Raw genomic sequence first — 27418 nt, 5'->3', positions numbered from 1 at the left:
TTTTCGGGTTTTCCAGCTTCCTTCGAAGGTCCAAAGATGTGCAGGTTCATTTAATAGTTGACTCAAAAAAAACCAAAAAAACACTTCAGCCCCAAGCAACCCTGAAAAGGACAAGCAATAACAGATGATGGATGGATATTTTACTTACTGCTTACATTAGAATGGCAGAATCAAGGTTCATTTCTCATCTCCTATAATATATTTCTTTTAGTGGCTTAGCTTTTTTGAGTCTTTGTGTGTGTTCTGTGCTTAATTTGCACTTCTTTTAGATTTTCTCACCTTGTTAATGAGGCATTAATAGCACCTGTCTGTCTGAAAACCACCCGCTCTGCATTCTTATCTATCCCCCATTGCTCTTTCTTCCTCTAACTCAGTGCAACATTTCCATTTTCAGCCCATCAAACTTTCATTATTCCCCTCTTATCTCACCTTAAGATGTATTTTTCAGGGAAATGAGTGGGCTGTATCTCCCTCACAGGATCTACCAGGCAGAGATGAAGATGAAGCCTGAATCAGTGGAGAGATGGGAGGTAAAAGCGACAGTGTGTGTGTGCGTGTGTGTGAGAGAGATAGATAGATAGAGAGACAGAGAGAGAGAGAGAGAGAGAGAGAGAGAGAGAGAGAACATGTCAGCATGCAAAAAAAAAAAACAAGTGTCTTGCAGAACAGAGGGAGAGAGAGAGTGGGCTGAGAGTGTGTGGAGAGGCAGAGGAGAGTGTGGCGGCTTTAAGCAGCTCCGAGATCAGTGGATGCTGACAGACACGCAGCCGTTGAAGAGGGGAGACGGAGAAGACAAGAGTCTCACACTGTCACAGAGGAGAGACAGAGGAGGAGAGCAGATACACTGTCCATATTCATCATCACGCTGATTAGGACGCAAGGACAGCAGCTTCTCTGCAGCCACAGACGGTAAGTTACCAACCTGCAAGAATCAAAGTTAACCAGCAGATTCAGTCGCCGTCACGTGTGCTGCAGGAACAGCTTCAGGTGATTTTAGAGCCATTTTCCCACAAAAATTTAGTACAAATGGGATGCAATTCATTATTTTAAGGCTGTCACATTTTTTACAGATGGCAGCACAAACTCATATTCAAAATGAAGAGAAAATCTCCTGAGCAGCTTTTAAAAATCAATCCACGTTAGTTCATAACAATCTGCTGTGTTTTTGTGGAAAGGCTTCTATCATGTGCAGAGCTGTTTACATCTATTAATAAGATCTGCTCTGTTTTACACTGCAGCTGGTTGGTTAAGGACAGTGAAAAACTACCACCCAAACTGACTAAATTATTCATCACATTTATGAAGGGGCAAAGGATTCAGGAGTGGGGGGTCAGATCATGCATTTTTATAAAAGTCAGTGTCGATGCCTTTAACCCTTTGAAACCCAAATCTCTGTTCTTGTGCTGCATTCAGATGCCTTTCACGAGTATTTCACCCATTGACCCATCAAGCCATACATCTCAAGGGATGAAAGGGCTACAAGCAACTTGGGAAGAAATGTCCCACTAATTGCAAGAAACAAGTAATCAAAATAAAAAATTAAAACAAAAAAAGGCTGGAGAAAAATTTCAAGAGAACTATATTTCCAATGATCATATTTATATATTTAAAAACTATTTTACATGTTAATAGTATCGTAATCAGACTGATTTAGCGATGATTATAATTTAATAAACAGTTTTTTAAAGGTCATTATCCCGTTTTTTTTGTTTTTTTTATGCTGGCTTTGTTTGTCTGTTTCTTCTTGAGGTGCTCATTGCCTTTTCCCCATGTTTCTGAAAGAATTCAGGCTTATTTGATCAAGTTTCAAAGGGTAAAGTTGATTTGAATGTATAAAAATCTGACAACTGTAGGGCATATTTATATCTATATGCAGAGTATGTATGTATGTATCATATTTTTACAACATGATTACGGTTGCTAAAGGAGTTCACAGTAAGAATATTAACGCAAAATATGTACAATTAAAAACAAAATGCTATCAGTCAAATTTCGTTTCTTTACTTTTCTGTATTTTTTCGGTTAATGAAGTAGACTCGAGTGTAGGTTGGTGAAGACAGAAGCTGTCACGACAACTGTACAGAGTATAATAAGATCAATTACACTTAATGGAGAGTGAAAAGGCAACCAGATGGTGTTAGGGAAGAGAGGCAAAGCTACAGCAGTTATGTACACTAAGTTGCCAGTTTATTAGTAACACTAAAATTAATCAAATACAGTCTAATATAACCAAGGTTATAATGTTATAATGTTCCGTTTTTACTGTTTTAGAGAGGTGCTGATTCAACTGTATGGCCATTTTTGAGGATGTAGTTTTGTGATGCTGTACTGTACTGCATTACACTGAGAGGTGTTTTTTTATTTAGCCTGCCTTCAATTATATAAACTGGGGGGGGGGGATAATAAAAATAAGCCTTATTGCAGGACTGTTACTCATGTAGGTCTATTAGTACACCTGTATGGTATCCTCTCTAAGGCTTCATACAGCCCAAACAACCTCCATCAATAACACAGGCCGACTGTATGCAGCCCCAGACCCCTTTTCACCAACATGGAACAGGTTTCATTCTGGTTCAAGCTCCTAATTTCGAACTGTTCAGAGCATTACAATCAAAGATGAACTGGTTCAAAACTTGAAAAGTTAGTTCTTACATGGAACCAAAAAATTAGCACTAGAGTGTGAACTGTGATTATATCAGTTGGTGTGTCTTATTCTACAGGTTGGAAAGAAAAAGGCAACAAAGTCAAGTGAGAAACTGTCAGACAAAAAAGAGCGTGCAGTGGTCTCATTAAGTGTTGGTTGATGCTTGTTTTTAGGTTAAAACAAATATTTGTGATAACAGATCAAAAATTTGCAGGTAATCAATGTCATCCATGATTTTGCTACCAATCATGCTTCAGTTGTACACTGAACAAAGCCCTCTGTTGATGACACATCCTCGATTACCATGATTCCATTATACTCACTGACTGTCTAAAAATGACGGATGGAGCCATAATATCACCCTTTGCTTTGTTGACTCAGTTTTTGAAGGCTTGAGTTTGGGATTTTGGCTGTCACCATCTTTATCTTGGAGCCAGGAGTGACCATATTTGGACAAGAGAGTGGAGCTGTGGAGCAGCGAGTGGTGTATCTGAAATAGAAATAAGGGTTTGTTGCATCCAAACCAAACAACTGATTCGTTATTAAAACAGTGAGAATATATTTTCAATTTTGCCTCAAAGAAATACGCAAAATGACCACGACATCATAAAACTACATTACATGATGGCCGCACATAAGTGCCAAAACCCCGGAAAAAAATGCCAACCCACGTGGACCCACGATGTCAAGTGTAACATTTAACAATGCTCCAGGCTGTGGTTCAGGTTATTGCCACATAAGAAGTATAAAGACCAAGATCATCTGCGTATTAAGGAGATTTGGGGAAATGAACAGGTCAAACAAACACAGGCCTTAACCTCAGAAACCATGTTTTGTATCCCATGTGAAAGTAAAAGTCAACATTAATTTTCTTTTACTTGACATTTTTACATCCGTCACCTAGTCACGTGACGTACTCTCTTTCCAACATAGGCCTAAACCAACTCAACCGTGCTGCTACTGTGTCATTTCAACACCACAACATAACATTTGCGCTTGGAGGTCATGATCATTTTATGTACTTCTGTGAGATCACGTTGATTATATCTTTGGCATTTTTTTATCGCCACTAAAGATTGTAAAGCTGCCTTGCCAAGAAAATACACAGACATAATACAAATTGTCATTTTATCATTTTTAGTCTACCCTGCCCGGCATTAATACCAGACAGACAACTTTTTAGGAGGCGTGGTAGTATTTTAATACATAAGCATCATGAATGTACAGCAGAGTTTTGAAGGAGCTTTTCGTCCTGGGCACCAGAGCTGAGTCATTGTGAGAATGACATGTTCTGTGCTGCTGGCAGGTCAAGAGAGAATCTAAAGGGGGTCAGACGTCATGATCATCTTGCTCTCCTGTGATTAGAGAGACGGGAGATAAAATGAAGACTGTCCTCAGTCAGGGTCAGTACTAACATGCTGCTTCTGACTGCTTTTGGGTCAGGAAAGCAGGACTCAACACCTTGCATGTCAATGAGCGTATTGATTGGCTGATCACTTACTGATTGACGAGAGTGGGACTGCAAATGATGGAGGTACACTGTGTACAGCACTGCTAAGATCTAACTTCCATATCCATGACCCTGGGATTCAAGGCTGGAGAGAAACTGTGATTTTTATTTTTTAAATGAATACACAAACCTCTCCACCTTTGTCTCGCATAAAATAGTCTTTGGTCAAATTTTAACTGATGTATGAATTGTTATACAATAACAATTCCACCAGTTCTGTCCAAGTGCACGCTCATCTGACGTTGTGGAGCCACATTCCCGTTGGACACGGAAGGTGGCTTTTGGGATGATGCAGCACGGTCCTTATATTTACACAACAGCACATGGAAACCAACACGGACCATAACGCTGCTTAGGAAGGTAGAAGGTAGATGTATTATTCATTTTTTTAAACTTTGGAACAAAATTACATATGTCCTTGATCCGGCTACATCTTTGGAGTTGAAGGATGAGTTGATTAAAATCATCAGCTGCTATGAAAATTCCATCTGGTTGCTGGGGCATGTTGTTGCAGTGCATTTTTTGAATTTGCGTCTGAGTCTTGTGTCCTTTCGGCTCTGAACAAGGTCCGCCAGTCCAGCGCAATAGCTTGTTCCCGGACGTTAGGGGGTAAACCACGTCCCTGTGAAGACGTGCGCAGAGCAGTCTCTGATTACCCACTGAGTGAGTCTCAACAACCCGAACCAGCATAGCCAATTGTGCCTCTGACAGCCACTTACCAGGCTGCTATATTTGACTCCCTGAAAATGAAAACAGGTTGGTGATGCAGCGCGACATCACTAAAATAGTGTGCACAAACTGGTTTATGAATGATCACAGAGCCATGATCAAGGCTGGCCTGCTGACAGTGTGAACTGGCCAGCTGTGGTGGGGTCCAGGACCCAGGGGGGCTCCGACAGGCTCAAATTTGCCAATGCCAGTCGCTTTGTGGCATTTTGAATAAGTTCAAATGTGTTTGTTAAAATACACCACTGAAGCATTCAGAGATGCACAATGGAATAAGGAATTCTACCGTGCTTACAAAGAGCACCGACAAAAATCAAATTAGACCAATGAATGGAAAACGTATTATTATTTCAGACGAGGGTATTGTTTGGTTTCTGCGGCTCTGAGCAGAACATAAAGGGGCTGCCATGTGCAGTCTGCTGTGTGCGCTGCCCTTGATGGGTACTTGAAGGGAATTATGTTTTGTGTATTTTGCATTTACCCTGCAGCATTAACCTACTTCTCACCCATACAACGATTGCACTTTGTTGCTTACACTACAGTTTTTTTATTTTCTCTCTCTGGGAATCAGTCATGGGGAAGAACTATACAAATACAATTTATTCAGTTTAACTGAAGAGCTTAATTTATCAGAATAATGTCGACATTTAGCAGTTTACGTAACACAGTTGTTGGGGGAGGGAATATATGGAAGTTTATCTGTGACAGAACTATTGAGAACATGATTTAGGCGTTTGATTTTTGAAAGATAATTAAACTCTTGCATTTTGATAACGTTACCTTTCTGCTAGTAATGTTAGGTAACTACTTTACTTTTTCAGATTAAATGGCAATGTTACAATTACTTAAATTAAATGGGGTTTTTACTTGTTTTTTTGTCTCGGTCAAAGCAGACAAAAACTGCCTTTTCACTGGGAACTTGCACAACACTGATAATATTAAAGCTACTTCAGATGGCTATCTTTCATGTTTGTAGATGATAAGAATGTGTGCCGGTCTAATGTAGCCTGTCAACTATTCTAGTTTTTCTCCAAATTTTAACTATAGGAACTTTTTTGCATGAATGTTCTATTGTTCAACTCTTCTTAAGATAAACTTGGACATTTTTTGGGAATCATTTTTGTGACATTTGTTTTACTAACCTCATAAACTATAAAGGCCACTATAAAAAATTACAGTAGAGAAAAAATGACGAAAATGTGTCTGCAAAACCCATATTCTTCAGGATCATTTTTTATCCATTTTAAAAATTTAACATATATCACATGATCATCAGCGAATGGTATTTGTCCAGTTCTCATAAACTATTTTTCCTTCTGCACATTTATATGTGCAATTTTAGCGTGAAATATTAAAAAGTTCATTCAAAAACAAAAAAAAAAAGACTAAGCGCATAGAAAGAAAGAACATAATTTTGTTGAGTCCTCTTCTTCTACAATTATTCCATATCATTCCACCAGAGAATCTGGGCAACCAGAATTTTACCTCAATGAGCCGACTCCTAATATTCAAAACGGGAGATTAAACAGTAGTGGATCTATTTGCATATTTTTTTCAAAATTTCTCGCCAATTTACTGAAAACTGGATCAAAATTTGGTATAAATTTAGATAGATACATACCAAGACCAAAATGTGAACAGAACTATTTATTTGTCAAAAGATCAAAACTAAATCATAATCTGATATCAGAGTTGGAACTTTAACTTAAATCTATGGAATTAGGGGCACATCCTTTATGACAAATTACCTAGAACTCTTAATGTGCACAACACACAGAGAGGAAACTTTGTGGTTATATTTTCCTTTATCTCAAAAATCATCATGTTTCAGAAACCGTTCATGCTCAAATCCTGGATTTCAACTTTAGTATAGTTTGAAGTTTGTAGTTTTGTCATCAGTTAAACTCTGCAGCATCGTGGCACATTCAGGTTTCACGCTTGCATTTTTGCTGCATTTGGACCAACATTTGTGTCACAAGCCTGATTCGCCAGCTTCTTTGTGTGATTGTTTTTCAAGGGCTTCCATCCATCACAATCAGGACTGTTGGTTTTTTTTTGTTGTTTTTAGGAAATAGGCTGAGAAGGGGAGAACAACATGTTTGGTGAGGAGCGGTGCTGATTGAAAGGGCGAATGCTACCTGTGTAACGACAGCTTTGAACCCAGAAAAGGTTTTTCTGAGGACATAACAGTGTTAAACGTTAGTCACACTCAGTATTTTCCCTTGTCCTCCTTCCATCCATTTTAAAGGAGCGCTGTGTGAAATGCATTTAAGGCCTCTGGAGGACAGACATGTGTTTTGACTTACGGTAATGGTGTGCATTTTTTAAACTGTGTCTCTTGTATCTGGCACTTCCAGGCCTAATTTAAAGGAGGTGACGGGGGAGGTGTGGAGGTGTCGACTGAGTAAACATAAAATAAATTACACATCCATTTTTCTCTCTTAAATTGACTCGGGAGACTTCAGCATGTCTCAGCCTCCTGCAATATTTAATTGAATTCACTGCAACCCTGGCAAACTAATTAAATCAGCACTTTTAGAGGAAACTCATCATTCCTCATTCTCGATCCTTTCACATGAGAAACCTGACGTGTGGAAAATCAATTCGGTGCATGCCTATCACCATATGTTAACCTATGATAACCAATCTAAGCATCTAAATGGACATTGATTTTAAACTTGATAAAAAGATTATCATAGATATTATAGATAATTTATGTTGTTAAATCTAGTTTTTATCAGCTGAGGCTTTGATCCAAGGTTAAGTCCATTTTATCTTTTAATGGTTTTTAGTGCCTCATTCATGCTTTTATCACAACCTGTTTGTTTGGTGTAGTGTAATGCACTTTACATTGATGTGAGCTAGGCCTCTCTGTCATGCTAACAGTCTAAAATGCTGCTGCGCATCTTTTAACGGGCAAACATAAGCAAGAGCACTTTTTCCCCATTCCTTTAAAGATTTTATTGTTTGCTTTTAAATCTTCAAATAAATTAGCTCCACCATGCATCTCTGACCTTCTACGAGCTTACTTGTCACATGGTGCCAATCTGCCAGTGACCTTCTGCGTCTACTCATTTTAGGTCTTTTTCTGCATTAGTTGTTTACGCTCTGGCCATATAAAAGATGTCAACAAATGCACATATTGGGATGTCGTCATGGTGAGATGAAGCGACCCATTACCATGATGTCAACTAATCCAAATGTAGTGGGACGAAGCAGCATGGTCCTTATGTTTTCGCAGCAGCACCGGCTGTCATGATGGTTAGGATTAGGCAAAAAAGTCACAGACGGTTAGGTTTAGACAAAAGAGGCACATGGTAAAGTGTAGAAAAAAAGCACACACACACACACACACACACACACACACACACACACACACAAATAGACAGAAATAGTGAACTCTGGACTCTTTCACAAAAGTCAGTTGTTTGTGGGACCCATTCATCTCCTCACCCGCCCCACAACCATACTCATGCTCCCTATATTACATCGCTACTGGCAGAGTTATTACCTGAAGTTGTCCTTCAGCGTTTCACACGTGATCGATTCCATCCGGCCATGTGTTCAAGTGACACCATCAGTGCACATTGCCTGTGGACGTGCGCGCTGCCCTCCAGCCTCCCTAATTTTAGTTCCACTGATTATTTAAATAAGTGTCCCTTTTTTTTTTTTTTTTTTACACTTTTGGCATTCATCAGGCTGAAAAGAGCCACATTAAACAGGTTTGTCCGGTGAAGTTTAATGAATTTAATTGATGGAACTAGTGCGAGCAAAACTTGCAGACAAAAGTATGTTCAGGAAACAAATACAAAATTGTTCTTGCATGAGTAGTATAAAATAAATAAATAGATTTAATAAAATAAGTCCATAATATACGTGTAAGATTGAACACGTTAAATATATCTGATGACATATGTAACAATAGTGTTCTTGATTCATTATTGTTTGCTCCTAAAACATGTCGGCTAACAGCAGAGCGGCTGGAAGGCAGAGCTGAAGCCTTCTCCATATTTAATCACAAACTGCACTCCAGACTGGGTGCTGCAGATCTGTCTATGAAATGAGATGAAATGGGCCCAGCGTGTGAGCGCTAGCCACCACAGCGGAGAGAGAAGGGAATGCAAATGAAAGAGAGAGAAAGCGTTTTCAAAGCACTCCCTCCCTCACAGTTCATTTCTCCTGCGCCGAGCCACCGGCGACACGATTATGAAAATAGGGTGAACATTTTTTGAAGGGGGCCAATTGCAGCTCCGCTCTGGGGATCAATTTAGTGTTTGACTCTGACGAAATGCTCCTTCAGCTCTGTCAGACCATCATTAGGGCAGCAGAGGCCGCCTTCTGGGAGGAATTGATGTTTCAGAAAGAAAGGAGAATCAAATAACGTGTGAAGGTAATGGCACTAAGGTGAATGTGCCTGGAGACTTTAAGTATTGATACTGGGAGAACATCTTGCCACTTCATCTCTCTGCTCTTCTACAAGCAGCCCGCTAACGCAAAACTCCTTTTTATCCCCTTGATGGAGAAAAGTTTGCCAAATAAAAGCAGCACAGACTCATTTTTCCACTGCTTACCCCAACATATGATATGATTTCTCCCTTTTACTGGCTCTGCATGGCACAGGTCTGATTTTCAGCAACTGTTTCAGAACCAGGCGAGCATCACAGTCAGCAGTCAAAGCTTTAAATTAAATTTATTATTATTTTTATTTATTTATATTTATTTCAAACTTGCGTATATTGGGTTGATTTTTTGTTTAGAAAAGTGCTTAAATTATTTTGTCACGTTATTAAATATGTAATTATAACTTATATAATATATGTAATTATAATTATATAATATAGCATTTTTCTTTTTTTCCCCTTGCTTTTTAAAATTATCTATTAAATCTACTAATGTCTTGCAATTTATGAAACATTTCCTACCAAGTTATGCTTTGCCCTTTTTTTTTTTTTTTAGAAAATCATGTACATTTATTCAAGTTTCAAAGGTTTAAATAATTGTAGGTTTCAAAGAGTTCATATATTTATCATCAAACACCCAAGATTTGACCCAGATGTTGTTTTTTCACCTTGAACAGAAACCATAAATAAAATTAAGCAAAATTATTTGCATATATCCTAGCTGCATTAATGTAAAGAATGACTGTGACTCTTGACTTAATATTAAGTTTTCTGCCACAGCAATGGCTAACATTATAGATTATCTTCTACTTTTTAATTGAATTAATGTAATTTAATAATTAAATCATTTCAGTCAGTCTCTCTCAGACTGCACTTTGAGCATTTGTGGAGTCTAAGGGACCTCTCAATGCCTCTCCCTGCTGTCCGGCCTCCTCCCTATTCTGCTTTTTAAAATAATCAGCTATAGACTGCTTCATTTTTGGAACATGATAAAAGCCTTTGCAGAGTCAATCTTTTCTGCCCAAAGTTATTGCATGTGGTAGCATGGCAGCATGATATGCAGAGGGTTGGTGACAGAACCTGTCACGTCTGCATGCTACATCGCTTGATAGCGTCAGGTTGAAACGCAGCCGGTAACAACGTAATATAAGGAGCACAAAGGTCCCCATAGGGCAGGAAGGAGGGGCGGCGGATGGATCAACAAAACCCAGACTTTCATGCAGGAGTCTGGTGATTTTGTCTCGTGTGAATGTGATAGGTGTTTTCTGCACCTAACAATGTGCCTTTTTTACCTTAACCTAACCATCTGTGCCCTTGTTGCCTAATTCTGCTTTTGTTGACAACATGTGCTTTTTGTTGACATCACAGTGTTGTTGGTGGCATCCCAGAGGGTCAACAGCAGACACAGAAGGATACCCAAAACATAATATGTAGATGCAAAGTCCACTAACAAAGTAGCAATATGTGACGACTTGGGATGTGAATAAGTCAGTCTTGAACAGTGATCTGCAGCTTTGCAGGCGTCTCACCTAGATGTCACACTGTCCACCATCCCTGCTCATACTCTACGTCACTTTAGGAACGTTGATATGATACGTATGGCATGTACAAATGTAACACATCTGTGGTTTGCAGAAATGCAGCAACGGGTTACGTAAAAAAGATTTTTGTTGTTATTGGTCTTGGACAGTGATTTGTGGCCAGGCAGCCGTCTCATACAAATGACAAAGTCAGCTGATATACTACATCTCTTTTGATTTGATTCTTATGAACTGTACAAATGAAATGTGGTTGTGGTTTACAGAACATACAATATCAACATTTTCTCCTGGAGACTGAGCTGAAATAACCCATATCCCTGACCCATACTGTAATATTACAAATCTCACATTCATTTGAGCTAACACAGATATGCTAAATAAGCTCCATGGTTAACATGAGTTTCCTCTGAAATAAAATAGTCATTGATTACTGTAATTTCAATGGAAGAAAATGAAACCAAAAACTCAAAATGTGGAAGAGTGTCTGACATGGTCATAACACATGTAAATCTATTACCTTAAGTGTTAGATTCCATCCAGCAGTCACTTTTTAAGGAGACGGGCTGGTGCATGGAGGACATTATCAGACACAGTGGAAGGGTGGAAGAGGTGGATGGTTTTCTCTGCTGGAGAAAAGAAAGGCAGATATTAGAGAGATAGCAATATAACAATTGGATAATGCAGCAGTCAGACTGTGAGCTCCTCCACTGATTACTTACTTTTCTCAGTAATTATGGGCCTGAACAGAAAGTTCTGCAGTGATCTGAAGGTACTCATTTTCACAGATGTTGTATCGGCGCTCATAAGTTACCTAAAGTTTTGTCATAGCAAGACGACAGAGTGCAGAGACAGATAGACTCTACCTTGATAGAATATAAAAACAAATAACATGGTGAACATGTATTTGATATGCTATGTAGGATTCATCTACAGAAAACTTCTGTATTTTTTTCTTTCTTATATTAAATGATGTGGTTCCAAAATCATGTTGTTGTTATAAATCTTACAAGTTTCTTATTGGTAATGCAATTGGTCTCAAGGAAAACCCAGCATGCACCCGGTCTTAAAATGAACGACAAGGGGTGTCCTTCCAAAGACCAGCTTAGACCATAAAAGACCAGGCTCAACCATCAAAAGATGAGCAATACCTTTCAAGACAAAGCAAGGCTATCAATTCAGGATTCTTAGACCAATAAAAACAAAGGGTGTCCTTCCAAATGCCAGCTTAGACAATAAAAGACTAATTCAACAAAAGCCTTTTGGTTCCTACTGACAAATCTTTACAAAAGGCACGAAATATAAAGACTCATTTTTTTGAAATACTATATAATATCCTGAAAGAGCTGGTCACTGTACTTTTTATCAAATCTTACTCAAACAGGAGAAGCAGTTCATATGTTGGGGGCTATTTTCATCAGTGGATAATCCAAATTTAATGCTCTAGTTAGTATTTGGTTCAGCAGGACAGTGTCTGTAGGATTAAGTTAGAATAGACTACATTGTGTGTTTACGGTGATAAGTAAAAGTGTCACCCAGTGCAACAGGTGTGTTGCACTAGGTGACACACTGATGTGTTTTTAATAGTTTCTGGACAACAATGGAGATCTAGAGCACAGAGGAGGAAGATATTCCAGGGTTTGATACTCATAAAAACTTGTCAGTAGAATACATTCACGAGTTCTGTTGACAAGAAAATTATATAATCAGACTGCTCTATGTAAAATTCAGATCATATGGGATGTCTGCATACAATTCTCAACATGGAGGTGACCAAGTCAGCAGCAAGCAGCAAATGGTGCTAACGGCATAAACAGTGCTAAAGAATGGCAACAGTGGTGACAGGGCTGAGGGTGTTAACCAGGGGGACTCAGAGAGTGGACGATATAATTTGCTGATGACACTGTAACCAATGTACAAGCACAGTGCAAAGCCTGAAATAAATATTCAGGCTCTTATCACAAACTATTTATACAGTTTTCTCCGAAAAATTGTGCACCCAAATTCATACCTATCCTATGTATTTTGAAAGGCTGCAATCACGTGACCAACTTGCTGACAGGGGTAAAAAAGGAAGTAGTCCTGAGTAGATTGGGTGGGTTGGGTTGGTAGTTGGGTCATAGAAATCCAGGCTTTTCCCCTGGACTTTCATCTAAAGACGCATGTTCAGAACCATGTAAACTTTGAGGGAACGTTTAGTCAATGGGGGAACGTTAATGTACATCCTCAATATGTTTCTTTTCCTGAACATAACCAAGTTACTTGACATGCCTAAACCTAAAGACACCCGACCATGTTTCTTTCATAGACCTAACCATAGCATCTTTTATAACCTGAACGTAACCTTCATAACGGTATGTTATTTGCGTAATTATACGTTAAGGATGTAATGTCATTTGTGGGGCGCCAATTCGTATGAGAACATACATACTGTTGTGTGTGCATTTTCAGAGGACATCATATGACCTGTTCAATGAAAATATGTCAAAATATTCAATGGAATTACCACCAAGGTGACATTTCAAGCTTCACGCTATTCATCAGACCGTCACACCAGACCAAGATGAAGACTTTGAGTTAGTGGAGATTCTCAGTCATCCAGATCATGATAATTCTTAGTGCTACATCATAGGCAACTAGATTTGCTTGATCTTCTTGAAGAGCTTTCACCTTTCATCTGAGAGGCTTTCTCAGTTCTAACACAGAGAGAGAGTCGTTGAGGTCATATATGATCTTTGAGTTTTAGAGTTATTAGGATCACATGTGAGTCACTGACACACCTTGCCATAATGTGGGTCATTAGAGTTAGATGTGTCCAAGTGTGATTGGGTGTTAAGCCGTCTAGGATTAGAATTTAGGACTACATTGTAGGTGGGCGATAAGACTCCCAACCAGTCTAACTCTCATCTCTCAGATGAGAGCTAAAACGTCTTCAAGAAACTTAAGCAAGTCCACCTGCCTAGGATACATCACTTAGGAGTTTATGTGCTGGACAAGAGATCATGCCAAAGACAGCTAAACAAACTCCTCATCCTATCATCTGTATCTGCATGCTTTTGAAAACTTTTTATAAACATGCAATAATGTGCACGACAGCCGGATGCACACAACAAACCACAGAAAAGCTCAGATTACAACACACACACATTGAGGGAGGAGGAGCACGACTTCATTCTCTGCTAATTATCCAACTATATCTTTATATAGCAACTAGTAGGTGCTGCATATCAATGCTCTGAATGTTGTACACAGAACCTTTGATGCTGGGACCTGATTAATCACTGGTTTGAAATTGAAAGTAGGAATTTGGGGACTTGACATACTAATTAAATGACAGCTTTGCTAATAGCTGGTGCATTCTAATCCAGAACCAAAGTGGCTGACAGACAGATGGACTCACTAACATAGCAACATGTCCATCCTAAGTGCCACTTCACTAATGGAACAACGACAATTCAAAGGCTTCAAGGCTTTTATCTATTCAGCCCATGTTGTATATACGGTTCAAAAAGTAATGTTTTTGTGAAACATACAACTGGGCAATATAGCTACACTGACAACAGCAGCCCTGGCCATTTATAATGTAAGGTACAGGATCTACATACTTTTCTCTCATTCTAACACACACACTCCACACACACACAAACAAACTGATATATTCCATCTACCAAGCATTACTAACTTCAAAAGGATGATTGCCTGTCATTAGAGCAGGCAGACGGGAAGGGAAGGTTGCAGTGGAGCTAGCAGCGCGTCGAGAAGTGGAAGACTAACTAAGACTTTGGAGTCTCTGTTCTTGCTCATCCATCATTGATGTTTCTCGAGGGGTACCGTTTATACTGCACATTAGCAGCTGTTACATCTGGACTGCTCTGAACTCAGTGTAGCTCTGTGGTTGGCCTCCAAAGAGCTCAGTCCTTTTTGCTGATATGATGTTTGGAGAGAAGGGAGTGATAGTTTGTGCTTTTTGACCCACACCAGCTCCATCAAAATCAATTTCAAGCGTGTCTTTTAGCAATATCTGCACCAATTAACTGCACTTTCTTGCCTCAATCACTATACCACAAAGTTGGACATTTTTTTCTGGCATTATCACTAAACCCTGAGCAATGTTTCTAGGCATCTATTGTTACGTGCTGGTGGTCAAAGTTTTATTTAAGAGAATTGGGAAGCTGTTGGAAAGCGATGTGGTGGGTTGTTTTTTTTTTTTTTTTTACCTTTTTATGATTTTGACTGGACTGAAAAACAACTCTGACATTCTGTTTCAAGAGGGAATCAAAATAAGCTTTTGCCATTTTGTTAACCATGTGTGTCAGAGGACATCTGTATCATACTGGAACTCTTAAACTCCCCACGCTGCACTGACAGATGCCCTTTCAGCTCTTGAGTAGTAGTAGGCACAGCTTAACGTCATCTTGTGGTGTGTCCAGTCTTTGATGCTGCATGTGTGAACGGGATACTGTTAACATGCTATATAGATCAGTTACCTAATGACTGGATACAAATTGCTGCCTTGCAAAAATTCTTAGCCTGCAATGTGAACATTTGCATATCAAACTCTTATTGTGTGTTACCTTTTAATTCATGAAAAAATGAGAAAATCTGAAGGGGAATGTATTTTCACTGATGGGTGCTGCACAGTATAAATGTCCTTGTGTGACTATATATGTGCATGCACTTGGGCAAGATGGCTGCCAGCTGCTAGCCACTGTTCAAGACCAAAAAAACAACAAAACTGGTTGTTAGCGGCATTTCCAGTCATAATTGTGCCACCAAAGCACAAATCCGATAACATCTTGACCATAGCGCTGTTGAAAAAAAGAGTTTCAACAAAGCTGCTACATGATAAGCTATAAAATAAATTGTTACATATTCGTGGTTTGTAGAAATCTACACTTTGAACATTTACTCTCATGACTGGGTTAGGGAGATACACGAACACTGCTTAGACATGTCACATTAGTGGCTCTTTAGTCCAAAGAATGTGGTCCCAGACACAATCTGTCTATGTGCCAAAAAAAATGTTCAGGGGACATCCAGTTATTTGTTTTCTGAAGCCACTCAGATCTCCTGAGCTACTTTTGCGTCACGTCCACATGCATCCACTTCATCATTAGCTGTTACAAAAATATCCCAAAGGATATGCTCCTGCAGTAGAAGTTCCTCACGTCCAAGATAATTTATGTATCTACGAAGTAGCTCCAAAACTAGGTCTCTATTGACTTTAAATCCACGAAGAATGTGGTAAGATGACAACTAACTTTAGTCTCACAGTAGCAACCATTTAGCACAATATTTACTGGTCCTTTCAAAAGGAGCACATTCAGTCCCTTTGGGTGTAGGTTGGTGAAATCAGACTCACGATAAACCATAAGGATGAGCTTGCCTCATGAGTAAACAATACATACCATCCCCTGACACATATATGTCACTTTTTACTTTGCAACATTCTCATGAGCTCTACCTCCATCTTGAAAACATGATCTGTGCACCATCATTGATACTAACCTTTTTTCACTGAGTGGACTGGATCACTAAAAGACCAACTTAAACCATAAAATACTAGATCAGACAATCATAAGACCATCTCAGACTATGAGACATTGGTTGAACAATCCAAAGTCAAGCTTAGACCATCAAAGACCAAGTTGAACCATCAAAAGATTAGCAATACATATCAAAACAAAGCAAGACTATCAATAGGGCATTCTCAGACCTACAAAGACAAGGGTTGTCCATCCAAAGTCCAGTTTTGACTATCAAAGACTAGGCTGGACCATCAAAAGATCAGTAATACCTATCAAAACGAAGCAAGACTATCAAATCTTAGATCAAGGAACTTGGAGGTTGTCCTTCCAACAATCAGTCAGTCAGTCAGTCATTTTCTGTAACCGCTTGTTCTCATAAGGGTCACGGGCGGGGTACACCCTGGACAGGTCCTTCCAACGATCAGCTTATACTATTAAAGGCTACTTCTTCATAAGTCCAGAGTTGAAGTCTTCCCAGTACACCTTTGGCAGCATACACAATCACAGGACCAATGTGTAGCCTACATTTAATCAAAAGACTAGACAATCAAAAAAAGAGTATAAAACAGCAAAGAGCAGGCTAGAACATCAAAAGACCAGAGCAGACCATCCAAGACTGAGTAAGTCAGTCAAAAAAAAAAACAAAAACAGACCAAACATCACCCTAGACCATCAAATAACCTGTGTAGACTGTCACAGAACCTGCTTGACCATCACAAGATCTGCTTAGACCAACAAAGACCAGGTTAAGAAAAAAGAAAGCTTCAAAGCCATAAAATGCTGGCAGCAATCCCAAAGTAATTTCAGCTGCAAACCTTTCATGGGAGAAACAGCTTCATAGGATATGGCACTAGTTTCTACATTCTGATGTGTTTTCAGTATATTTTGTAGCTTTTGGACAACAACTCCCTTGATGCTGTATGGATGTACTGTATATACCATTGTATTTCCCCATTGTACCTCTCACAGATAAGAGTATTTTGCAGCTGCTCACAACAATAGATCCTGCAAAGCCTTGGTGTTCGGGAATAGAACAGGAATGGATGCCAAAAGACAGACTGAATAGTGACCATACCATTTAATTATTATGAAAGACATTGCATACATTGTTGAAAAATATGTGGATAAGCGTGATTTTAATGTAAATGAGCTTTCATGCTGTTCCATTGTCATGTCATGACAACAGGATGTCAGTTTTTAGCAGATGCACCTCTCTGATGTGTGCTTATTAATTACTTGTTTGGCGACATCCATATATAACAGCCCAGAATAGCACTCTGTTTGCACTGAGGTCATCTGCTTGTAATGGATACAGACTCTGCTTTCACTGCAGGCAGCACTTTGATATCTTTTTATTTAGTGAGATTGCTTTATACAGCATTGAGCAATGATGCAAATTTCTCTTTTGACATGCAGCCCAACACTTCTTGTTTACTGTCATATCATTTGGCCAAACACATAAAATGTGTTGGATATAGAGAGGATGTGGCAGTAATTGATGCAGGCATAGACCTTTATACAGACATACAACCTTTTCTTATTCTCAGGTTATCAAATTACAATGTTTTGTTTTGTTTTGTTTTTCACAAAAAACAAAACCTAACTTGGTTAGGTTAAATTAATGATCATGTTTTGGGTTAAGTAAGTATGTTGGTACATAATATATTGTGATGAATATTTGTCATGAGGAATATCAGTGCGTGCTTGCATGCTCTCAATTTGCAGCAAGTAATGCCGCAAACATGTTTACATGAAGTAAGCTGAAAGCCTTTGGCATCAATTTGATGGCCAGGGAATAAGAACTGGCTTCTACAAAAGTCTTCAGCCAGGCTAACAGCTCTGTGAGGATGAAAAAATATTTGAAAAAGAAGCACACATAAGTACACAAAGTACAGCAAATGCTGATGGGATTGTCATTAGTTTTGCAGGTATTCGGTGATAAAAAGAAGCATTGGATAAAATTAATATTATAAACAGATAATGACACTACATAAGAAGCCAGGAGATTACCAAAATTATTAAAATTCATCCTCTGACCGCATATGTAGTCCTATTCATCCAACAAGTGAACTAGCCTCAACACTGATTTCGGCATTTGCGAATAGGTGTGAATTAGAATCATATGAAACTATTTTGTTGACAAATGTGCAAAATGTTTTGATGATTTGGGGGCAATTTTATATTAGATCTTATAGAGGACAGTAGAGAGATGACAGGGGATGAGGGGACAAATAGATGGCAAACATGTGACAAAGGTCCTTGGTCAGCCAGGTGTGTTGCAGTTTATAGCACTAACCACTGAGCCATCAGGGCTTTGCAATGACGTCCTTGTAATGCAGTGTGGAATGCCTCAGTTTGATTGAATCAGAGAAAGTTTGTACGGCTAATTGGATGTAGAAATTATTACCTTTTTGTTTTTCAGTTGTCCGTGACAACAACCTTTGTGTTGCATGCAAAGATATTAAAAAATCCAGTCATAAAACGTTTGAAATGATTATCTCTCAGTGGCATAGCCCAAAAAGCACAAAGCTTAAGTGTTGCATGTGAACATAATTTGTAGTAGAGTTGCAAGCTGTTGCAGTCCAACAAAGCTGTCACTATCCACATTAGCAGTCATATGTGGCAGACAGAGTAGATGTTAATAGACCAGCATATAGCACAGAGGAGGCATTCAGTGAAATGCATCAGGATGAGTGGGGGTTTGACATGTCAGCAGTTACAACAGATAACACTTTCTGTGATTCTAATGGAATACCATGTGTTGGCTGTAATTTGGATGTAGCCTTTCCTAAAGGTCTAAATATTGACTGGAAGTGGTCAGTACCAACCCATTATCATTCCTAGGTCAATAAATACAGACTCTTAGTCACATTTTTTGACATTTATTAGTAATACACAGGGAATCCTTTAGCGTCTTTATGTGATGCCTAGCTGAAACACATTGTAACGTGGTTAATGTCATAAATAAATAAATGTCATAAAATGGTTAGGTTAAGGCAAAAAAAGGACTTGAATAGGGTTAGAAACAAGATCATGTTTTGGGTTAAAAACGTAAAAGGTAACGTTGAATAATCATGTAAATATAATCATCATGTAGTTAGGTTAGTGCGCAATGAGTAGTACCGAAACAATGTAAAGTTACATAAAAACACTGACTTTCAGTTTCACAAGAAATATAGGTAGGCCAACATGAGTTATGTAATGTTACATAACACATCATTAATTTATTTCAAATGGAACACAATTGCAGTCTCCTGAGTGAAAGTCTTGTTTTGTTTGACTCATCCACTTCCCCTACTTGCAGACTTTTTGCAGACTTTTTGCCGTGGATTGGTTTTCATTTGAGTTTATAAATGACCTGGAGATGAGAACGGGTTGTAAGTAAACTTTGTCAAGACTGTTTAATTATTGTCTACGCTTTTCTGTTATTGTTCTTACCATGTATGACAATATGTACATGTTGATATATCTATACTACAAGATGATGAGACAGCATGGTGGAATAATTTCTAACAGATTTGCGCAAAAATTAAACAATATTTACTAAATGTCGATAAAGCACAATTGCAAAATGAATGGGTTTTTCATTGAGTGATGTTATGCAGTATTCCAAGAAGCATGGGGATGGATGTTAAAAACATAAGTAGGTCTGATTCTATTGCAACTACTGTACTAGTCGTCATTATTTTTTAATCCAAGGCGACGTACGCATGTTATGGAGCGATAATAGTAAGCCCCTTATACGCTGGAGTGGGCATGTATGAGGTCGTCTAGGAGGTGATAGTCCATGATTTTACAGATGCTCAACTTTTGAAGAGTTATGTGATGCAATAACAGCTCTGGTAGCGCCGGCTGCATCATGCTTGCATGTTTTTTTAGAATTTCATGTGACTCTTCTTTCTATATCATGTGACCTATAAAAGCGAAAAAGTTTTTCCATTGCAGTTTTGTCAAATATGGCTTTTTCGAACTGCCTAAAATACGAGCTCATGTTAGCATAAAAATGGGGTTTTTTTGCAATAAATGGGAGTTTTTTCTGAAATGAACGAGTTTCCATTGGGTGTATTTTATATTCGTAATTTCAATTTGAGGGTTAATGGAAACCTGCCAAGTGAAACAGACAAAATTCTCAAGTCCTAAAGAAATGGCCCATATCTCCTAGGGAGTAATTGGTGAAATCCTAATACGGAGCCATCATTACGCATCAATGTCAAATGTCCTTGGTGCTCACAATAATGTTGAATGAATGGAACTAAATGTTGAGGGTGAAGGTGAAGTCTAAACATAATTGAGAGAGTTAAGTTTTCCATTGTGACACTTACTATACAATAATTAGTTTTTCTCGGTTTAAAATCATTACTGAATACATACTAAAAAAGTCTCCAACCACGCAGAGGAGTGTAGGGTTAGTTAAAAGCAAAGATCTACGCAAAGCAAAATAAAAGGTTTTATTTTCTTAGTCTGAGGGAAGAAGAGATGCTGTAAATCATCATTTTAAAGGGGGTTTGATAGAGGATTTAATGTTTATAGTGGGAAAAAACATATTTACTGAGTCACTCAATACAGAAGAAAATGAAACTTAGATGAGTTTACACTATCGGGTCCATAAAGCCGAAGAGACAAAGCAACACATATGAGAGGTTATGAACAATGAGTGATGGCACTGACGCTGATTATGCCTTTAACCTCATATAACTGCTTTTGTGTCACTCAGTTCATTTAATTTCTTTTGTGCCTCATTTCTCAATAGTGATAAAATCTACAGTGAGGCAGAAAAAAAGCAATAAAGTCACTCACTCATAACCACTGTAAGAGAAATGGCTGCAAAACAACAAGGGTTTATTGAGCATCATAAATACTCAAAACTATTCTTTCATATATCACAAAATAAGCTACCAAGGCCAATGTAAAGAAAATATGCCTCTATTCTTTGTTTTCATCATCATCATCATAAAAAAAATGTCCTCTTGTGGTTGCACTTGCACATCAAAAGCACAAGTACATCCAATTTTGTCTGTAATGATGGTGCCTGAAAACTAAAAAAACATGGATGCTTCATGTCATAGTTCAACCCAAACTGAATGGATATAATGTATTATTGATCATGTACTAAATTTTCAAACTCAACATGACCATCTTGGGAGTCATGCAGCTGTCTAGAGTTGTCAGATGACATGAACAATCGCAGGTTGTCAACACAGGAATTCATTGCATCCCTACAATTCATTCCATATCACAAGAATATGCTGTTCAAAGTTTGGCAAAATTATGCTAGGGAATAATATGAAGTCAAGATACCATGTACCATACAACAAATCAAGTTACCATCACACAGTTTCCTCTGCGCACCAGTCAAGCTGCAATTACAATATATATCTATGTCCGTAACAACATGGATGCTTCACACACAGCTTCCCGCAGGCAGCACAGAAGATCTCACAGTTTTAAGGTTGACACCCAAAATTAGTGTCATCAATTCAGTGTCTGACCAAATGAATTCTTGAGTTATGGCCCAAAACATGTTTTAGAAGTTTACAGTGACCTTGTCCTTTGACAACCAAATTCTAATCAGTTCATTCTGACGACCAAGTGAACATTTGTGTCAAATTTGAACAAAGTCTCTCAAGGCGCACTTGAGATATCGCATTTACAAGAATGAGATCAATGCAAGGTCAAAGTGACCCTGACCACCAAAATCTAATCTGTTCAACACCGAGTCCAAGTGAAAATTTGTGCCAAATTCTAAGGAATTTCTTCAAGGTGCTAAAGATAGTGCTTTTACAAGAATGAGACAGATGAGGTCACAATGACCTTAACATTTGACCTATGACCATCAAAATCTTATTAGTTTGGCCATGAGTCCAAGTGAATGAATCTGCAAAATTTTAAGAACTTCCCTCAAGGTGTAAGATGACACGTTCACAAGAATGAGACAGACAAAGTCACAATGACCTTGACCTTTGGCCTATGACCACTAGATCTAATCAGTTCATTCTTATGTCCAAGTGGGCATGTGTACCAAATAAAAGATATTCTCTCAAGGTGTTCTTGAGATATCCAGTCACAAGAATCAGACACATGCAAGATCACAGTGACCCTGACCTTTGAACTATGACCACCAAAATTGAATTGGTCCAACACTGAGTCCACATGAAAGTTTGTGCCACATTTTAAGGAATTCCCTCAAGGTGCTCAGGATATCACCTTCACAAGAATGAGACAGGTCAAATGTCAAGGTCACTGTGACCTTGTCTAAGACCACCAAAATCTAATCAGTTTGGCCTTGAATCTCAGTGAACAGATCTGCCAAATTGGAAGGAATGGGTAAAAAAGTTTAGAATAACTATTATTATAAAAACTATTAGTTATTTTTATCTGTATTGATATGTATTTTATTTTTAGTTAGTTTGTTTGTTTTCTTTCCGTCTTTTTTCCCTCTTTAACTATTTTCAACTGTTCCTTACTTGTAACTTCCTGTGTTTTTTAAAGAAATCAAGCCAGTTGCTCAGGTATCAGAGGGTTAAAGGAGTCATTGCTGCATTTCTCAGCAACTTTTCGCCACAAAACTTGAGTGGGTTTTTTTCAGCAATCTGTTGCTGTGTTTTCACTGTGGATTGCGTCATGAGCCATTGTTTTGTTATGACATATTACTGTCTTTCCTGCCGAGATAATGCCATGAAAAAGGGCTGTTTTTTAAATTTAACAAAAAAAGAAAAAGAAATTACTGCTTTTTCATCAGGATGGTGCCACCACATACTGTTATGTTTTAATGAGACATTGCTGCTTTACCAGCAGGAACTATGCAAGCAAAACTGGGTATTTTAAGCCAAAACATTATATTTTCTTTACCATACCCAATTTTTTGTTACGCCTAAACCTAACCCCATGTTAAGCACAGTGTTGTTGAAACACTGAAAACATATAACAAATCTGCTACATAATAATGTACAAATGTAACATATCCGTGGTTAGCAGAAATGAACAATGCCAACATTTTTTTCAGGTAATTGAGTTGCTCTAAAAGGGTTGCTCTCAATTATCACCCAAGGTCTTTTGGCGATGAGTATTGCTGCAGAGAGACTGCATGCGAATGTGACAGTCTAGAAAATTTTGAGCCAGTGAAATATTTCATACCAACAGACACAAACGGCAGTGTCCTCATTTGTCTGCTTATACATTCTTTGTAAGTGACGAAAAGAAACTAATGCAGTGTCAAGTCCTCCAAGGTATGATTCACTTGTGCTTTGATGTTGTGCTTGGTGTCTGTCAAGAGGCAAACTAAGTGACACTTCTTTGTTTTCTTACAGGTTTTTTTTTTTTTTTTTTAATAATCCAGGTTGCAGAAAATGGGAGCACAATGTACCCTGAAGGGAAGCTACGGCAGGAACCCTGTGATTTCTCCGCACTCTGCAATGACTATTAGATTCAACAATAGAACGTGAGTGCCAGAGCCAAGCAACACCACCTTTAAATGGGCACTCTATGTAATTTCACCAGCTTGAACGCCCCCCCCCCCATCAGCAAATGGAGTTTTTTGTATGTACTGAATGTCCAAGTGGTCCTACCTTACTTCTAATCAGGGCTCTGCACCTAGTACAACCCGGAACAGATGGGCAATAAGATGTGTGAAAGAGAATGAAAAGCTACGTGACTGCCCACTGAGAATTCTGAGAATCAGAGTGTACAGTCGTACTTTAAAAGAGACTGCTGTTTTCTTTTTGCTAAGAGAAAAATTATGACAAAGGTCGTCTGGACTTGATAATGAGAATTTGCTGACAAGCAAGGACATAAAAGACCCTTGAGAACCAAGGACGCATGGACTGTGAGAAGACGGAACAATGGACATTTTTATGACACAATGGACATTGACGTACCAATATATATATTTATCCACTTTTGTGATATGAACACGACCCTCTTTTCAGTGGATGGTCATAAAAACAAAAAGGACAATAGAAAGCCCTGAGACTACTTCCAGGCTGGCAAATGTTCCACAAAGTCAAGGAATCTCTCAAGCACATGTGGTTATGTTTTTTAGATTTCTATACCAATTGATATATTCTCCTAGCTTCAGCCACCTGACAAACATGGGCTTGTGGCAAATGGTGTTCCTGAAAGGTTTTTAAAATAGCATTATGGAGCAAAATTGTAAAGAAGTACCATCCCCTGTCCAGACAAATGCAGGGGGCCATACAAGCTGTTGATTAAGGTTATTTTTTTAAAGCTAACTCTTTGGTCATTCCAAGAAGTCCAAAGTTTTACTACAGCTCTCGAAAGTTCCACTGGCTAGTATCACTGAAACTTAGCACAACATACCAACAAAAGTGACCATGGATTTCAATGGGAGCCAGGACTATGGGTCCTATCCAACAGGGCTGCCCTTTAACACAAGCATGGACTATGACGACTACTATCAGGAGCCTGATGCCAGTAAAATCATCATCCCATCCATCTATGCTCTTGTCTGCTGTGTAGGTCTTACTGGCAACGCCATGGTCATCTACGTCATTCTAAAATATGCCAAAATGAAAACAGCCACCAACATTTACATCCTCAATTTAGCAATTGCTGATGAGTTGTTCATGTTAAGTGTTCCTTTTCTTGCCACATCGGCTGCCGTCCGTCATTGGCCCTTCGGGTCGCTGATGTGCAGGTTGGTGCTAAGTGTAGATGGCATCAATATGTTTACATCAATCTTCTGCCTGACTGTGCTGAGTGTGGACCGGTACATAGCAGTAGTCCACCCTATCAAGGCTGCCCGCTACCGCAGACCAACTGTAGCCAAAGTAGTCAATGTCTGTGTTTGGGGGCTGTCACTCATAGTCATCCTGCCCATCATTATCTTTGCAGACACTGTCCCAGCGCAGGACGGTGGTGTGGACTGCAATTTTTTGTGGCCTGAATCGGCGTGGTCAGAAGCTTTTGTGGTCTACACCTTCCTGTTGGGGTTTCTGCTGCCGGTTGGAGCAATCTGCTTATGCTATTGTTTAATGGTGGCCAGGATGCGAGCAGTTGGGCTAAAAGCAGGCTGGCTTCAGCGACGGCGCTCAGAGAAGAAGATCACACGCATGGTTCTGCTAGTTGTTGCAGTGTTCGTTCTCTGCTGGATGCCCTTCTACATTGTCCAGCTGGTTAGTGTTTTCCACCGGCCCCCAGATCCCATGGTCACTCAACTGTTTGTCATCCTCAGCTATGCGAACAGTGGCGCCAATCCCATCCTCTATGGCTTTGTGTCAGACAATTTCCGGCGTTCGTTCCAGCGCATTGTTTGTTTCCGGTGGCTGGAGTCCGGGCTGGATGCGGAGCAGGTGGATTACTGTGCTGTAGCTTTGAAGAGACAAGCAACATGTAGCCCTCTGGATTTTCCCAAGGACTGTATGGCTTCTGACATGGTGTTTCGCAATGGGACATTTACCTCTCGTACAACCACAGTGTAACCAGAGCAGGACCTAAATCAAGTAGCCACAACCTACGAAGGAGTTTTTCAACCATGGGCTTCAACAGGGGAGATGATACAAAATTTTGATTAATGTATTTGTTATAAAAAAAAAATCAAAGTACATAAGTTTCAAATGTAATGAAATTACATGTAATGTAATTTCCTGAAAAACACAAATGTGCCACACAAAAATGTACTTGACTACATGTAAACTTTTGGGACACAGGGCAGAAAGCTGAGAAACCCTAAAGAACAACAAGTGGATGAGCAGAAAGTGTACAGTTCAGCAGCCGATCTGGCTGTCTGACACGTTTGGAGAAAAACTAATGATGAAAAAGATGTATATAATTGTAAGGATTCCACTAATCTTATTATCAAGTGGGCAAGGATGTAACACAGGTGAATGTAAAAACAAAATGGTAATACTCATTAACATTTTGATTCTGTTGGGTGAGTTATAGTCAGTCCAGAAGATACCCAGGTACCCCATGAGCTAATTTGAATTGTGATTTCATATGTTCATTTGTTATAATGTAATTTTTCATTAACAGACACCCCAAATACTAAAGCATACAATGGCACTCCCACACCCATTAAATTCTACAGTTGCAGTTAAAATCCAACTTGATAAAGTTTAAATTTACTTTCTACAGTTTCAAATTCATTGTTCAAATGCTACCATGCCAAAATAAATACATATCACCTACAATTAAATAAATAGTTTACTTGATAACCAATTCTGCACCAACCCCCCCCTGAAAAAAAACAGTAATGGACCAAACATAAGCTACGAGGTGGGTGGACATCTGGAAATTAAAGGGCACTATTGGGCATTATAAAAAATCAGGCTTTATATCTTTTACAAAAACATATTTATTTTTTGTCTTTTTAATAGAACTGTCCACAAAATAGAAGCTGTGCTCAACAGGTTTTGATTCAGTTTCATCACGTTTAAATCTCTATTTCAAACTTTTAAATGTAATTGATCTAGTTTAACTTATATGTAGTTGCTCTGCGGATTTGTTCAATGCAAAGTTTAATTCAGTATTTTCAGCGAATTGATATTTTTTGGGAAAAACAAGTGTTACCACACTTAATGTCATAGTATGCTTGTGTGGTGGTTTTACTTTTCAGTAACACATAAGAAGGGTTTGAGCCTTTAAAAAAAGAAACACACTTGGGGTGGGTTGGGGGGGGGGCTCATTGTGTGGGGCCCCACAAAAAAGGCTTGTGCTATTGCTGAATATCACCCTTGTAAGAAAAGGTTAAATTATTGTGTCATTTTTTGAAATGTTGCTTGATTCTTTTTGTGTGCCTTTCTGTATTTGCTGTACCTATAATTGTTGAGTATTTGTTGGTGACGCTGTTAAAATTTGAGGTTGTCTTTGCAAATTGAGCCAGAGCTGTTTTGTTTGAGTTGCACAACATGACAGAAATGGCTGAAAAAAAACCAAGATGTGTCTGTTGAGTTCATGTTTCAAAATTACAAAGGCTCACAAAATCGTCTATTCACCTGTGATTTCACTTTGTCATTTTTATGTTTTACAGATAAGGGGGAGCAGAGTGCACAAGGCATGGACTCTATAAAAATGTCCAGCCTTATTAAATCCTTATATTAAATGACTTCCTCATA

At 38.7% G+C, this 27418-nt stretch overlaps 1 protein-coding gene across 1 annotated transcript; it reads left to right on the top strand.

Annotated features, from left to right (window-relative positions):
- Positions 1 to 551: 551 nt before the first annotated feature.
- sstr1b (somatostatin receptor 1b) lies at positions 552 to 27418 on the top strand. Its single transcript, XM_042512623.2, has 2 exons — positions 552 to 909; positions 23683 to 27418. The coding sequence occupies exon 2, from the start codon at positions 24677 to 24679 to the stop codon at positions 25781 to 25783; it is 1107 nt and encodes a 368-aa protein (XP_042368557.1). The 5' UTR covers positions 552 to 909; positions 23683 to 24676; the 3' UTR covers positions 25784 to 27418.

Source organism: Plectropomus leopardus, chromosome 23, assembly GCF_026936395.1.
Source record: "Plectropomus leopardus strain MGB_pleo_1.0 chromosome 23, ASM2693639v1, whole genome shotgun sequence".
Taxonomy (NCBI): domain Eukaryota; kingdom Metazoa; phylum Chordata; class Actinopteri; order Perciformes; family Serranidae; genus Plectropomus; species Plectropomus leopardus.
This window is presented reverse-complemented; position numbering and strand designations above follow the sequence as displayed.